The following is a 14566-nucleotide window of genomic DNA, read 5'->3' on the forward strand; positions in this document are numbered from 1 at the left end:
CAAATATCTTTCTTAATAAATGAAGATTTTTTTGTCACATGTCAATCTCTCATGAGTTTTGATACTTGTCATTTTGTGATATTTTTGAAATAAATATTATCCACTTGTCAATTTTTGATTTGTTTCAATTTTTAAAATTAAAGTCATATACTTATATATGTAAAGTATTAAATATCATATATATATATATATATATATATATATATATATATATATATATATATATATATATATATAATATTAAATTGCAATAAATATGTTTCTTTCTTTCTTATTTTAAAGTTGTATATTAAAAAATATTTTCTGTTTACACTTTAATTTAATGTTTTTTTTTAAATCAACCCGTGTAATACACGGGTTTCACACCTAGTACTAATTATCAATTTGAAAATCCATTGTCACTTCAAATATACTAATTATCAATTTGAAACACATCTACTCTAATAAATGAAGGTTTTTTGCCATATGTCCTCTTCTCCTTCATTTGGACACTGTTAGCTGCATTTTGTGCACCTTTTTTGCACAACCTTTAGCCATTTGTATGTATGTTTTTAGCATAATTGTTCATTGCTTTCATTGCATTTCATCATATTTAGGTTAATTTCTGGAACAACCTTATTTGCACTCTTTAATGACATTTTCAGGTAAACCGGAGGTTGGAGCGCGCTTTTGGAGGTGCCGGGGGGCATTGGTGAAGATTGCGGGATGATCGGGCGTAAAACGGAAGAATTGAGAAAATCAAGTTCGGACTCGGCGTCAGAGGGCAACACGGTGCGTGTTGGGTTTGGCCTAGAAATCCAACACGAGGCGTGTTTGACCATCCCAGGCAGTTTGACCTCACTGAACACGACCCGTGTTCATTTACTCTATATTAACACGGGGCGTGTTGGTCCAGTTGAACATTTTTTTAGCATCATACTTTAGAGTTGGAATCGAAGTTGAAGGGTGTGTTTTCACTTAACACGACCTGTGTTGATTTACTCTATATCGACACGGGCCGTGTTCAACTAAAAAACTGCTTTTTGGCAGTTTTTCCCTTTTTCCTTATGTCGAGAATTGGGTCATTTTTGAGAACACACAACATATCAGAGCACCATTGGAGAGGAGATTTCGAAGGTTTTTGCAAGGGTTTGTCCGTTAATCATTTGGAAACATTAATTCTCATTTTTGTAAGTTGTAATTACACTTAATTTCATCTTTAGACTTGTGATTTTGTTCTAGCCATGTGTGGCTAGAACCCTAGTTTCTCCAACTTCATGTCTTGACTTCTTAGTTATGATTTCAATCATATGACTTGATGTTTGCTTTTAATTTCTATCTAGTGAATTTGATTTTGCTTTAATCGAATGTTTGATTCTAATTGTGATTCTTATTGGCCATTTGAATTAGGGTTAGGTCATTCAAGTTATCTCTTTTACAAGATCCGTAATTGTTTTGTGAAATTGAACAAGTAACAAGCACTAAACTGATTTCCATTGAATGAATTTAGTGTAAATCTTATTCACACACTCTTACGCTCCCGAGCTTGTGAGGAGTATTGGGTGTTGTTGGGAACATTCACAATAAGCTTAATGCAATCTTTTAATCTACTTCTAAGAGCTTGTTTAGATTAGGTTAGTAAGGTTAGGATTAATCAAAGAGCTTGTTTTGATTGATTAATGTGGTGAATGGAAAGTGTTAGAGCTTGTTAACACTTTTAAGTACCAACTTAGATAGAATGAATCAAATGTCTTGTCATCTTTGATTCACATTGCTAGATTGTCATACATGGAGTTTGAGTCCTTACAAAATCTGAACTTAATTCATTGGTTTAGTTGTTTACTCGTGTTTTAAATTGATTTGCTACATCATTACACTCAACCCCCCCCCCCCCCTCTTTACTGTTGGTGACCATAGTACCTTGCGCAAAGAAGTATAGACTAATTATCATGTGTCTCTGTGGATCGACCCTGCTTGCCTTGTACTACCTTTTAGTGCAATATAGTGTGATTCTTTTGGAGTATATCGTACCCCTATTATTTGTTGGGTCTGACACGCCTAACAGACACATGACATTTTCTAGAATGTTTAAAATTTTCTATTTTCCACTTGTCATTTTATTGTATTTTTCATTCTATTAAATTAAAATTTCATATTTAATATGTAAGGTAATATATATGTAAAGTATTTATTAGAAATGGTTTATATATGTAATGTATTCAATACATTAAAGCCTTACTAATTTTAATAATTTAAAATTTTTCTCATTTTTCTTATAAATTCAAACTTTTTTAAATTGTTAAAATTTCATATTTAATTTTTTTTAGTTAAACTCATGTAATATATGGGTCTCACACCTAGTATTTAAGGAATAAAAGAATTTATAGAAAAAGACTATTGGGAATGAAATGCTGTAAGATAATGTGGAAAAAGATGTGGTGGGACCTAACTGACCACATGCATATGTATGGTTAAGAATTGTCTTTACCTTCATCTGTGTACCGCTGTGTTTTTCTTCAGTTTAAGCATCAACATTGGGGCTACTATATGTTGTACCTTTTGCATTGCTTATTGTACTGTGTTTAGTTCAGTTCAGCTTCTCTCTTTTCTACACCGATAGTTGTGTAGTGTGCAGTGGTTGTTGTACGTTATTAATTGTTCGACACTGGTATTCGAATAATCAGTTGCGGATAATGACAAGTCAGGACTATATAGGTTCAGAATGCACTGGTTGTGGTGCATATGCTATTGTCAAAGAACAATGTTTGACCTACAATGACAAGTGAGTATTTTAATTTGAAAATCGAGTAAATTTAAGGGAGAATCATGAAAAATTGAAAATGTAGTTATTCTTTTAATAGCGTCATTTTAAAAATGATCACCGATTTGGATTTATTGATTTTGTATAGGAATATCAAAAACCGTTAATATTACATTTCAGACGCTATTTTGGATTTTGAAATATTACATTTCGGACACTATTTTGGATTCTGAACTTCGGATTTTGGATTTAGTATAACATTATCATCAAAAGGCATTTTCCTTGAGCGGCAGCCTATTTGGACCACTTATCTAGTCTAGAAGAATAAAAATATTGTAAATCACATTATCTGATAGAAAACATTTTGATTCAAGTGGTCCCAGCTTCAAAACATAGCAGACAAGGAAATCCATTTTAAGCTTAGTTTTCAATTTCTTGGAGTGATAAAAACTCATTTACTTTGGTTGTCCATGTTTTTTAGATAAGAATGAACACCGTGGGTATTTTGAGATAATGATGTAGATTGTTTTGAATGATATGATGAACAATTACATTACACTTGGTAGAAAGAGAAATTTAATGAAATCTAAAAGCATTTGCGTAAGGGGGTGTTTAGGATGTTTTTTGAATTCTAAAAGTACTTTTAAATAAAATTGTTTATTGGTTTATAGTGGTGGTAAAATGAGTTTTTTAAAAAGTGTTTGGATTAACTTTTATGGTGATAAAAAACCAATAAGTTAATAAGTTAAAAAAACGTTTGACTTAAAAAATATTTTTTGAAGTTATTTTGGTTAAAAAACCAAAAGCAATTTCAAAAAATCAAGTTTTACATGCTTTTTAAAGTGTTTTTTGAAGCTAATAAAAAAGCTATTTTCAAAAATGCTTTTGAGTTTGCCAAATTTTTTTTTTTTAACTTATTAGTTTTCAAAAAGTCAATAGATCAATAACTTGTTTTGAAAAGCAATCCCAAACACCCCCTAAGATGATTGAGTAACATCTAAGTGAACACATTGGGCAAAAAAACCAATTAAAACAAACGGTTGTAGTATAACATGTCTTATAAGGGTTTTTTGTGTGGCTTTCATTGGTTTTAGGGCATGTTTGGCAAAACTAACTGAAAGCGGGTAGTGTTTGATTTTGGAGCAGTTTGTTGAAAGCTACTCCATGTAGCTTTTGATTTTGGAGCGTTTTGTTTAGGTTAAAAGTTAAACGCTCCTGTCGCCGAATGAGACTTTTGCTTTTTTACTAGCGTTTTCTTAAAAGCTAGAAGCCACAAGCTCCCAAACGACGTCGACGTGTGCCGAACACGCCCTTAATGTTTTGGTTATATTGATGTTGTTTAAGACTAAATAATGTCAAGGCATTTCCCTAACTGTAATATATATATATATATATATATATATATATATATATATATATATATATATATATATATATATATATATAAAGGTCTTTGTATCGTTTTTTATTATTTTGGTATGAGGATTGAAAATGAAAGAAAATGACATATTAGTGTTCAATATACATTATATAATCTCTTAAGAAAAATACATCAAACATGTTATATAATTCAATGGAAGAATTGTGAAGCTTCCATCATACCATCATGTAAGTGAATATCAAACAATTCAATATAACTTCCAGTTAAGTTCATGACATTGTGGGTCAATATAATTCAGTCCAATAGTGGTGGAGTCAACAAGTGTACATTGTAACGCCCCGATTCTCAGGTATTGCTTAAATAAGATTTTTGGGTTAAGCTCTACTCGACGAGTTGGTTGACCTACTCGTCGAGTAGCAGCGAGATGGGATCGCGTGTTAAGTGACCTACTCGACGAGTCCATATTGGGACTCGGCGAGTAGGAGCTGGCAGATGAAACCCTAAATCCTGGGGTTTTGCACCCTATTTAAAGGAACCTTAGCCTCCCTTGGGCCTCTTTACAGTTCTAGAGAGTCCTTGAGAACCCTAATTCGTGTGTGTGTGCCTATTGTGTGTTTGAAGCTTGAGAAGAGGATCTTTGGAGGGAGAAGGCTTGGAGGAGAAGGAGATTGGAGCAAGTAGAGTGTGGGAATCAACACTTATCTCAGTTATCATCTCTGGAGGTACCCAAATCGCCGTTTTTCCCTTGTAGATCTCTTTTATTGGTTGAGTTTTAGGGTTTTGTGGAATATTAAGTTGGTAAGATGAGCTATGGGCTAGATCTGAGGTTGTAACTTCAGATCTGGACCCCCCTTGGATTCTAGAAGCATAAAGTTACAGTTTTGGTCATGATTGAGGTCCCTCTTGAGCATGAAGCTCCATTAAGAACTTAAAATAGGCATTTAGAGCCTCTATAGCCATGCATGCACGTAAAGTTTGCAACTTTACGTGATAAGCATGCCCTAGAAGCTTGGATCTGTGATTTGGAGCCGCTGCATGGCTCAAATCAAGTCTGTATGGAAAAAGGACTGAATGGGCTCTGCGAGTCACAAGGTTGACTCGGCGAGTCACATGAAGATGGCCGTGAACTCGACGAGTTGGATGAACAACTCGGCGAGTCCGATGAAGATTGTCATAGACTCGGCGAGTTGAAGAACAACTCGGCGAGTTTGATGATTTTTCTCCAGGATATGTATGAGTGTGTATCCGTCGAGTTGCAAGGAGGAAACTCGACGGGTGGCCTTAAAGTTTGATCGAAAATCGAGGGAACTCGGCGAGTCACCCCGATGACTTGGCGAGTTGGAATGTGCTTCAAGGAACTCGGCGTGTAGCCGAGGGTACTCGGCGAGTTGAGGTCAACATGGACTATTGACCTTGACTGAGGACTTTGACTTTGACCAGGGGTTGTCTAGTGGGTTATGGAGTACCTTATAAGGTTAAGGACTTATGAGTATGTTGTACTATGATATTAGGTGGTGGGGCCTGTGTCAAGTGATCCGAGAGTTGGAGTTTACCTTTCGAGTCGACATCTGCGAGGTGAGTTATCCTCATTGTATCGATAGGGTCTACGGCACCAAGGTCGGCCCTTTAGTTGTTATTGTTATGATATGCTTCATGTGATTATGATCTGTTAGATCGGAACCAGGGTAGACAGTATGTTATGCTCTTATGATCCGTAAGGATTGGTATGTTAGTGACCTGCTAGGTCGGTACTCTAGTTACGAGAGAATTCTATGATTGATAGTCAGTGAGATAAATATGTTTGATGTTTGTATATGCTGGTATATGATAATTATGCGCACATGGTTATTTGCTTGTTGGTTAGGTTGAGGCGGTCCTGCTTTGTGCTGAAGGCCAACATACCCTATGAGCGGTCTGGGGAGACTGCAGGCCCACGTGGCGGACCAGTCATGCCGAAGGCTCGGGATAGATTCAGATAGACTGTAGGCCCAGTAGGGCGGTCCATTCAGGCCGATGGCCCAGTATGCATGTTGATTGATTGATTGTTACTGATATGGTATTGTCAGTGTGGTATTGGTATTTTGGGGGTAGCTCACTAAGCCCTTGGGCTTACAGTTGTCAGTTATTGTTTCAGGTACTTCAGGAGATCGTGGCAAGGCGAAGGCGTGACCGTACCGCTCCTCATCCTTATGATCTGTTTATGGGACACTCTGATGAAAAATGATTTGAAAACAATTTGTAAACAATCACTAATTTGGGTTTTAATTGTGAATGGAAAAGTTTAAATTTGGCGTAAATTTTATGGATGTTACATACATCTTTAGTTATTTCCATTGAATTCATGACCTTTTCTACATTGTTAGACATTGTAATAGAGAGTAGTTGCATATATGTTGAACCACTGATTGTCAAACGTTCTTGGTTTCCGATACCGATAAGGGATCTCTAAGATGTGCAAGAGGCTTCACAAATCTTTAACTGAGAAGTGAAGTCCAACGCAATATTGTCAACAATACTATGCCGGTTGACCTTCAAGTATACCACTTCAGATTTTAATGTCGACAGATACGAAGTTGATAGAGTGGATTCTAGTGATTTTGAAAAAAATAGTACAATATAATAACTAGAGGGTGGAAATCTTGTTTTAATGGAAAAGATGCCATTTGAGGTATTTCAACTTTGGTGTTTTTGGTTTTTAACCTAATTCCAGTTATGACACTTATGCAATGTACTAGAAGAGTTGAAGTGACCTAACACGTAAAGTTATGGCCGGGAAATTTCCTTATGCTTGTTTGATATAACTGTAATACCTCCACCTTCTTGCAATCCAAGATCTTCGGTAAGTAGCTCCAAAAAACATTTCCAATTTTGTTTGTTTTAAATGTACACGACAACCTAACATATAAGATATATTTGGTTATTGACATCCCTTCATATAGTTGTTAGGAGTTAACACTTTATTTGGCCTTTCAAAAAACACACATCCAATCGTATTGTTCTTGTACATCCATTAATCCATCCAGTCTTTAATGCTTTGAAACAAACATAAAATCTATGGAAGTAATGTTTTCCATCATGGTTTATATTTACACCCACTTGAAGAGTAAATTTTATCGACTTCTGCAACATAATACTAAATTTTAGCATAAGGATCACTGATCTTCCCTTCAAAGTTCAATCGTTATCATTTCCATGTGTCTTGTCATGTGACATTTATTTGTAGATACGGTACACTTAATTTTTTCACTATGAATTCTTTCATTTCCATGAGTTTAATGGATGGCCTCAAAATAAGCTCCTTCATAAGATGAAAATCAACCCATTCAAGGAATACAAGGTGTCTAAAGGTGAAGCTTCTTGAATATAAGTATTTGTTCTTGATGGACTTGGACTGATCTTCCTGTATTCATCCATGATGCATACAAATGAAAATGACATTTTTTCTTGTCAACATCTCTGCCACATCTAGCAACTATCCTAGTACATTCAAGCTTCTAAATCTTAGGGGTACCCATTGGCCATAAAGTAGTTAATAAGACACAATTTCAGTTGCTGAAACCCCTCATAGTTCCCTCTAACCTTTGGTTTGATGAGATTCCATTCTATGGTAAGATCTTGGACAATAACTTCACCACTAGTGTCATTCTCATCATCATCATCATCAAGATAGGCTATGTTCTCATCACCCTAAAGATTTTCATCTATATCATCCAAAAATTAAATTGATCTTGACAAAGGATTGTAAGAAATGGATCATTACAAGATTAGAAGGTTGCATATATGACCTCTTCCATTTCGTAATTCATGTGCATATTTGTCAAAAGTATCTCATTCTCGAGCTCCACTTCATAATCAGGATCAACATTCTTCAATTTCTTATGGTGCTTCCATGACGTGCTTCCTGATGTCATCTCCTTCACTTTCAAAACACTATTCTTGTAATTTGAGAGAGTTTAGCGGTGTTTAGAATTGCTTTTCAATCAATTTATTGGCTTTTTGGAAAAACTAGAAATTCTTGGTTTTTTACTAAGCACTATTTTAACTTATTGAATTTTTGAAAAAACCAATAAGTTAATACTACATCCGTCTCATATTTATTGTCCACTTTTGACTTTTGAAGTCTTTATTCTTTAACTTTGACCTTAAATATTTTTGTTTTTGATGTTTTAAATGTCTTTTCATTGTTATAAATTTCATCAAGTAATATATAACATAAATAAAAATATTTAAAGTCAAAATTGAAAAATAAAGACTTCAAAAATCAAAATTAGACAATAAATATAGGACGGAGGAAGTAAGTCATTTTGAAAAGCACTCCCAAACACCCCCTTAGTTGTCCTCTCTGCTCTATACTCTCTTTTGAGTGCGTTTGAGAGAGTTTAAGTGACCGGTGGGTTCTAACATATACAAACGTGGATATTTTTTTTATTTGATGAGCCAACTCAACAAGGTTGCCGGTTGGTAACTTGAAACCGGATCTCCCACCCAAATAACAAAATAGAGTAAAAGGTTAGGGTTTTTTGGTAAAAGAAAGGTTATGGTTTAAAACAAAAGAATGTAAAAGTATTAGGTCTTTCATGAAATTGCCCTTTCATTTAATGTGAAAATGTGTAAATATTATTAATAATCTATTTCTACAAATCATGGTCAAAACTACCTGTTTCTAAAAATAAAAAAAACAAAACAAAAAAAAAAACAAAAAACAAAAAAAAAGCCCATTTCTAAAAGAAAACTCTTCATCTAACCTTTGGATCACTCAAAAAAGAAATATCCTGTTATTTCTTCTTGTGAAGCACTGGGCCTTGTAAGCTTTGATACCAAACAATCAAACATGAGAAAGTAAGAATTTTTTTTAGAGAACTAAATATAATTGAATACTGTGATATTTTATTGAAACATTCACAGCTTTAAATACCCTTAAAGATAACCAAATGACTTGTTGCAAGGCAATATTAGGAGGGTTCATATCCTTTTCATTTGTATAGTTTAAATAAAGGACCAAAATCATAATGGAACTCATTGATAATGATAATTAATAGAAAATTATCATTTTTGGCTTTCATTGAAGAATAAACTCGGACAATATTTATATTCAAATAGTGAGTATTATTTACATACAAAATTAATAGAAAATGATCCTTTTAACCGTTGGATCTAAAAAATTATCTGATCTATAAATCCTCACTTCTATCAGTAGTTATTTCCTTTCATATAGCTTTTTCAAACAAAAACACTCTTGAAATAGAAAACCTATTAGATGAGCTTTTTCAAGTTGCTTGTTAATTAACAAGCTTTTCATATAAGTTTTTTCAATGATTACGTGGGTTGCATATTTTTTCAACCAATCATAACTAAACCACACATACAAACATCCTATAAAATTCAAATTGAAAAATGTCTCCCATTGTTAAAGACACAATTAGCTTTATTTTCCTTCTGATTTCTTCTAATGAAGAAACTCCATTAAAAAAAACCATCCTATTATGGAAGCCCTTACCCATACTAAAACCGGTTTATAAAAAAACAGTCGTGAAAACACAAAAAACATACTTTTGTCATGAATCTCACTACGATCACATCACATTCATGATCCCATAGAAAGTAATACACTCATTTATACTTCGATTTTTTTCTAATTCAAAGAAAAAAAAAAGCACATACTTAACAACAAACATTTAACAAGCAACAACACCACATTTTAACACATACTTAACAACAAACAAACATTTCTCAACTTGACATACTTTTTTTTTAACTATACATTTTCTTCTCTACCCAACACACTTTAGACAATACAAGTTCTTAAGTCTCTCTTTTTCATCAAACAAAAACAAAAACAAGTTATTCCAATTCAAGCAATTAATTATATCATTCTTCCATTCTACTACATGAAAGAATCAAGATACCCATACTTATGCCTTTTGTTGAACTGCAGCAAGCTTGCATAAGTCCTATCCCATACTCCAATATAAAGTGTTTCATCATCAGGACTCAAAGAAACCCCAGAAATCTCCCCAAAAAAGTCAATCTCTTGCCTTTTTTCATAGTTTAATTCCGTGTTATAAACATGAACAAAATCCGCCGGCTCAGCCACCACCAAAAACTGCCCGTCTGATGAGAACCTGACTGACCGAACTGCCCCCATGTTTCCCTTCAGAACCGAAACTGGAGTTGACAGGTTTCGTAGGTCCCACACCCTGCATGTTTTGTCTTGGTTTCCTGTTGCAAATATTGTTCCATTCGGGTGCCATGCGGACGCAAATGAGTAGTCCAGGTGGCCTTCCACCGTGGCAACCGTCTGCCACATCAGATATGTCATTAATTATCATCCAAAAACTTTATTTAAAAAAAAAAAAAAAAAAAGTTCTTGCCTTTCCGTTCATGGAGTCTACTAGTAATCCATCAAGATGATCTCCAACTACTGTTATCAGTTTCCGATCTGGACTTAAAGATGTATGCTGCAATAAGACAATAACAAAGTTAATTATGTAAATGGAATCACTGATTCCGTTGGTTGGATGGAATGGAATGAGTCATTACACTCGTTCCATTCCATGATCATGTTTGGTTGGAATGGAAATTAACAAAATACAAGGGATCACATATTCACATTCCATCGGGGAAAACAAACAAACGGGTATTTTTTTTTTTACATTCCTACGGAATATGCGATTCCATTCCGTTCCTTTCCTGATTCCATTGTAAAAAAACTAGCAAAGAAGCTTACATTGACTGGCCAAGGAAAGCGGAAGTGATTCACAAGCTGAAATCCCTCCATGTCATATTCTCTCACACCACAATCATTATTTGATGCCATAAAATGCATTCCACCACTACAAATATTATCAAAATATCAACAAAAATATATTTTTATAAAAAACAAATAGGTAAAAATACAATTATTACCTCAAGGTGTCGTATATCTCAATAGCATTTGTTATAGCATTGTCTTCATAAGTTGTTCTTGTACAAAAACTCACCCCCTGTTTATCCAATCTCTGCATCATCAAGATTCCATGTCAGGACTAAATCAAAATTACATTTTTTTTTTTCGTTAAATCTTTTACTAAAATCTCTTTTTTTTTTAATAACAAATTACCTTACAAGCAAGCTCTCCTTGAAACCCTCCTGCCACCAAGAAATCATTATTCACTGCAAGTGTACTAATTTGAGTTTGTGTAAAACCTTCCAACAAACTTCCTGCATGTTTCTGTATCCCAAAAACAAATATCAGATTTTCAAATCTCAAAAAGATTTAAAATTTATCAAAGAAATTAACATTCTTGAATTTTTTTCACAAGATTTAGGTCTAAAGTTAAAGAAATGATACAAGACAAAATGTGACAATGTCATTTCTGTCTTTTTGCAACTTCAAGAACATTATGATGAATGAAAATAAAAGCAAGTATTAGTACCTCAGTAGGTGCCACGTGTCCAGAAAAGTTCAGAATCTCAGTCAAGTTTTGTGATAATGATGACCAATGCATGATTGAATAGTTAGACATGAGATACACATCATGCTTTGAGGTAGCCCATACCAGGTTCCTTAGCTGTATAACAAAGAAAAGTTTAGAATCTTCGAGGGCTTTTTGGTAATATCAATCTAATATACCTGAAAATGAAGGATTGTAGGTTTCACTGATCTTGTATTATGAAAGAACTCATAGTAGTTACCACCTTTGGACTTCTGTTTGCATTTCTGTAAACAACAACAACAAGAAGAAAGTTTTCAGAATATGAAGAGTGGAAAAAGAATGAAAGTAGATATTGTATTTGTAGTACCTTATCAACAGCATCACCAGATAAGGGAATGTTTTCATAGTTTCTGTATTGTTCAAGTCTTGTACGCCTGTAACTCTCCCTTGTTATATTCAATCTTTCCCATGGAATGCCCTGGATATCTTTCCCTGATCTTGCTTGAGCAGAGGACGTATCCGTCACCTTTGTAAGCTACTCAAAATTAGAACTTAAAAAGATATGAAATCAAGGGTATTACATAATACATATATATATACATTTGATGTTAGATTCTGGACTAAAAGGGATGAAATTGTTAGACTAAGTAACTAACCATTTCGTAATCTTCAAGATTTCGATCTTCACCATTGTTTTCCTCTCCATCTACATCATCTGCGAAATCTGACATGTCACCTTCTTCTGCCATGTAGTCAATTTGGTCAACTTCGTTGTGAGGAGGCATCCTAGAAATCACTAGGTATGATGTTCTTTTGTTTTCCAACAATCTACAAATGGTAGATAGCCAATTAGCCAAAAGAAGATGCAATTAACTTCCTCACGCAATTCGGAAGCATAATTTGGTAATTTGCAACAAAATCAAACATATACGATAAACAGTTTGCAAGTAAAGGCACACACAAACGAAGAATGAAACAAAAGAGAGCATCTTTACATTGCAGCATAAAAACAAACAGGTAGTGTGCATGTTAACTTAATGGTTGCAATCTCTTCCCAAAAAAGGGAAAAAAGAAGACGAATTAACGGATCACAGTGCGAAATAGTTACATAATTTAATTTAATGTATGCTCAAGAAACCCTACGTACTGAACAAAAGGAACAAAAAAAGAAGACCTAATTCATCAACTAACCGAACAAAAATAGAAAACCCTACTCGTAAATTACTGAAATTTACGATCTGAAACAATCCCAGAAAGCGAAACCAAGAGGGGCGAGTAAAATTAAAACGAAAGAACTCCAAAAAATGTGTATGTTACTTTCTAAAGGTGGAATTGTAAGAGGGGAGAAGGGTTTCGTACGAACGCACCTGATGAGAAAGATCCTTTAATTTCTTCCTTGGTTTCTGCAACAGATGCAGAGGGATCAATCAGCTCAATCTCTCCTCCAGTTGTGTGTAAAAGAAAAGAAAAAGGAAAAGGAAAAGGAAAACCCCCTTCTCTTCAAGTCTATCTCCTCCTCATTAATCCTCCCATCTACTTCTAAAAATCCGATTACATGAATCATTTGTATTTTCTGAATACATTATACAGTTACAATTACAATTACAATATAAACTGTTTCTTTACAATTGGAATTGTATAATTTATTTAAATTTGTTTTAATAATCTATAACGTCATTTTTGTATTCTTGTGATGATAAGTAATTATATTATATTATATCTAATATATTTATTATATTATCAAGTCAAACAATAATTTTATAAGTTATTCAAATGATTTATTTGGTTTGCTTTCAACTTTACAGTTTTACTAATTGATAAAGTTCCCAAAAACTGATAATTTGTATACTTGCGATGTTTTCTAGAAATATTTGAAAAGTTGACGTGTGATGAAACAAAGACGAATTATGTTAAACTTGTGCTAAGAATGTGTATCTAAATGTAACTCTTCCTTAACATAAAATGCTTCTTCATGACAAAATACTTCTTTGGGAAAACCCTAGAAGCCATTATTACATGTGTTTTAAATCGTTCATCATATGTTATTTCCTATTAGATGCCATGTAAATGAAATGTAGTTCCGATCCACTTTGAAGTATTACCATCTATGTCCTCTTTCACAATCAATATGTTTCGTGTTAAAGAGCCACACATCCCATGTTTAAACATAGACATCGATGCATACCCAATCCCCTTAACCATTGCGGCTAGTGGTTTCAAGTTTCTTGATACGAGGAATCATATAAGGGTGGAGGATCGAGTTTGAGGCAAATGACCGATGCTTTGAAAGAATCATTTCCCTCGATGATGGAACCTTTTAACAAATTTCAAGGAGACTGTAACGCCCGCAGATTCGGTCTAACTCAGTTTAGAGACAATAAGCGTTAAAAATGACTTTTTGATAGAATATTATTTAGAATAAACAATCTTAACCAAAATATAGTATATGTCACAAAGATTTTGTACATATAAAGAGCGCCGAAATCCGACTTATAACGAGGAAGTTATGACCCGTCGAAGTTATGCGAAAAAACCGGCACGACTCTGCGTATCGTAAAAGTAAACTTTTGACAAAATACTTTTTAGCCTTAACGATCTAAGTCGTAGTATATGTTAAACCGAGAGTGTCCATATAAAAACGTCCAAATCTGACTTCATTTGAGGAAGTTATGAATTTTCTAAGATTTTGCATAGCAGTATCAGCCCGGAAATCGAATTTTAGATCGATCGATTTTTAGCCGACAAAACCGAAACGAGAATTGAAGATCTCGTTAATAGGAGTTCAACGATATAAAGACAGTTGAAAACGGACGTCGGAGGACAAAGTTATGAATTTTTAACGGACTTTAACTGTCTAAGCTTGTTAAAATGTAACTTTAAAAATAAATTCAAAATTAGCCGACGAAGTCTAAACGAAAGTTATAGATCCGGTCGATACCTACATGTGGATATAAAGAACGTCAAAACGGAGCTCGTATACGAAAGTTACGAATTTTAGAAGATAATTAATTTTAGGCTAAATCTGCGAGT

The 14566-nt window shown here is 34.0% G+C and overlaps 1 protein-coding gene across 2 annotated transcripts; it reads right to left on the bottom strand.

The window, feature by feature from the left end:
- Positions 1 to 9795: 9795 nt before the first annotated feature.
- LOC145158145 (putative WD repeat-containing protein C2A9.03) lies at positions 9796 to 13113 on the bottom strand. Of its 2 annotated transcripts, none has more exons than XM_079077082.1 (10): positions 12904 to 13113; positions 12193 to 12364; positions 11904 to 12062; positions 11734 to 11820; positions 11537 to 11671; positions 11221 to 11331; positions 11028 to 11119; positions 10849 to 10954; positions 10493 to 10579; positions 9796 to 10419 (listed from the first exon to the last, which is right to left on the bottom strand). In XM_079077082.1, exons 2-10 carry the CDS (start codon positions 12319 to 12321, stop codon positions 10006 to 10008), a joined length of 1320 nt encoding a protein of 439 aa, XP_078933208.1. In that variant the 5' UTR covers positions 12322 to 12364; positions 12904 to 13113; the 3' UTR covers positions 9796 to 10005. The 2 variants fall into 2 exon arrangements, with proteins under 2 accessions (XP_078933208.1, XP_078933207.1); XM_079077081.1 differs by having other exon boundaries at positions 11904 to 12071.
- Positions 13114 to 14566: the final 1453 nt, after the last annotated feature.

This window comes from Lactuca virosa, chromosome 1 (genome assembly GCF_052849685.1).
Source record: "Lactuca virosa cultivar CGN04683 chromosome 1, Lactuca_virosa_CGN04683_v6, whole genome shotgun sequence".
Lineage (NCBI taxonomy): Eukaryota > Viridiplantae > Streptophyta > Magnoliopsida > Asterales > Asteraceae > Lactuca > Lactuca virosa.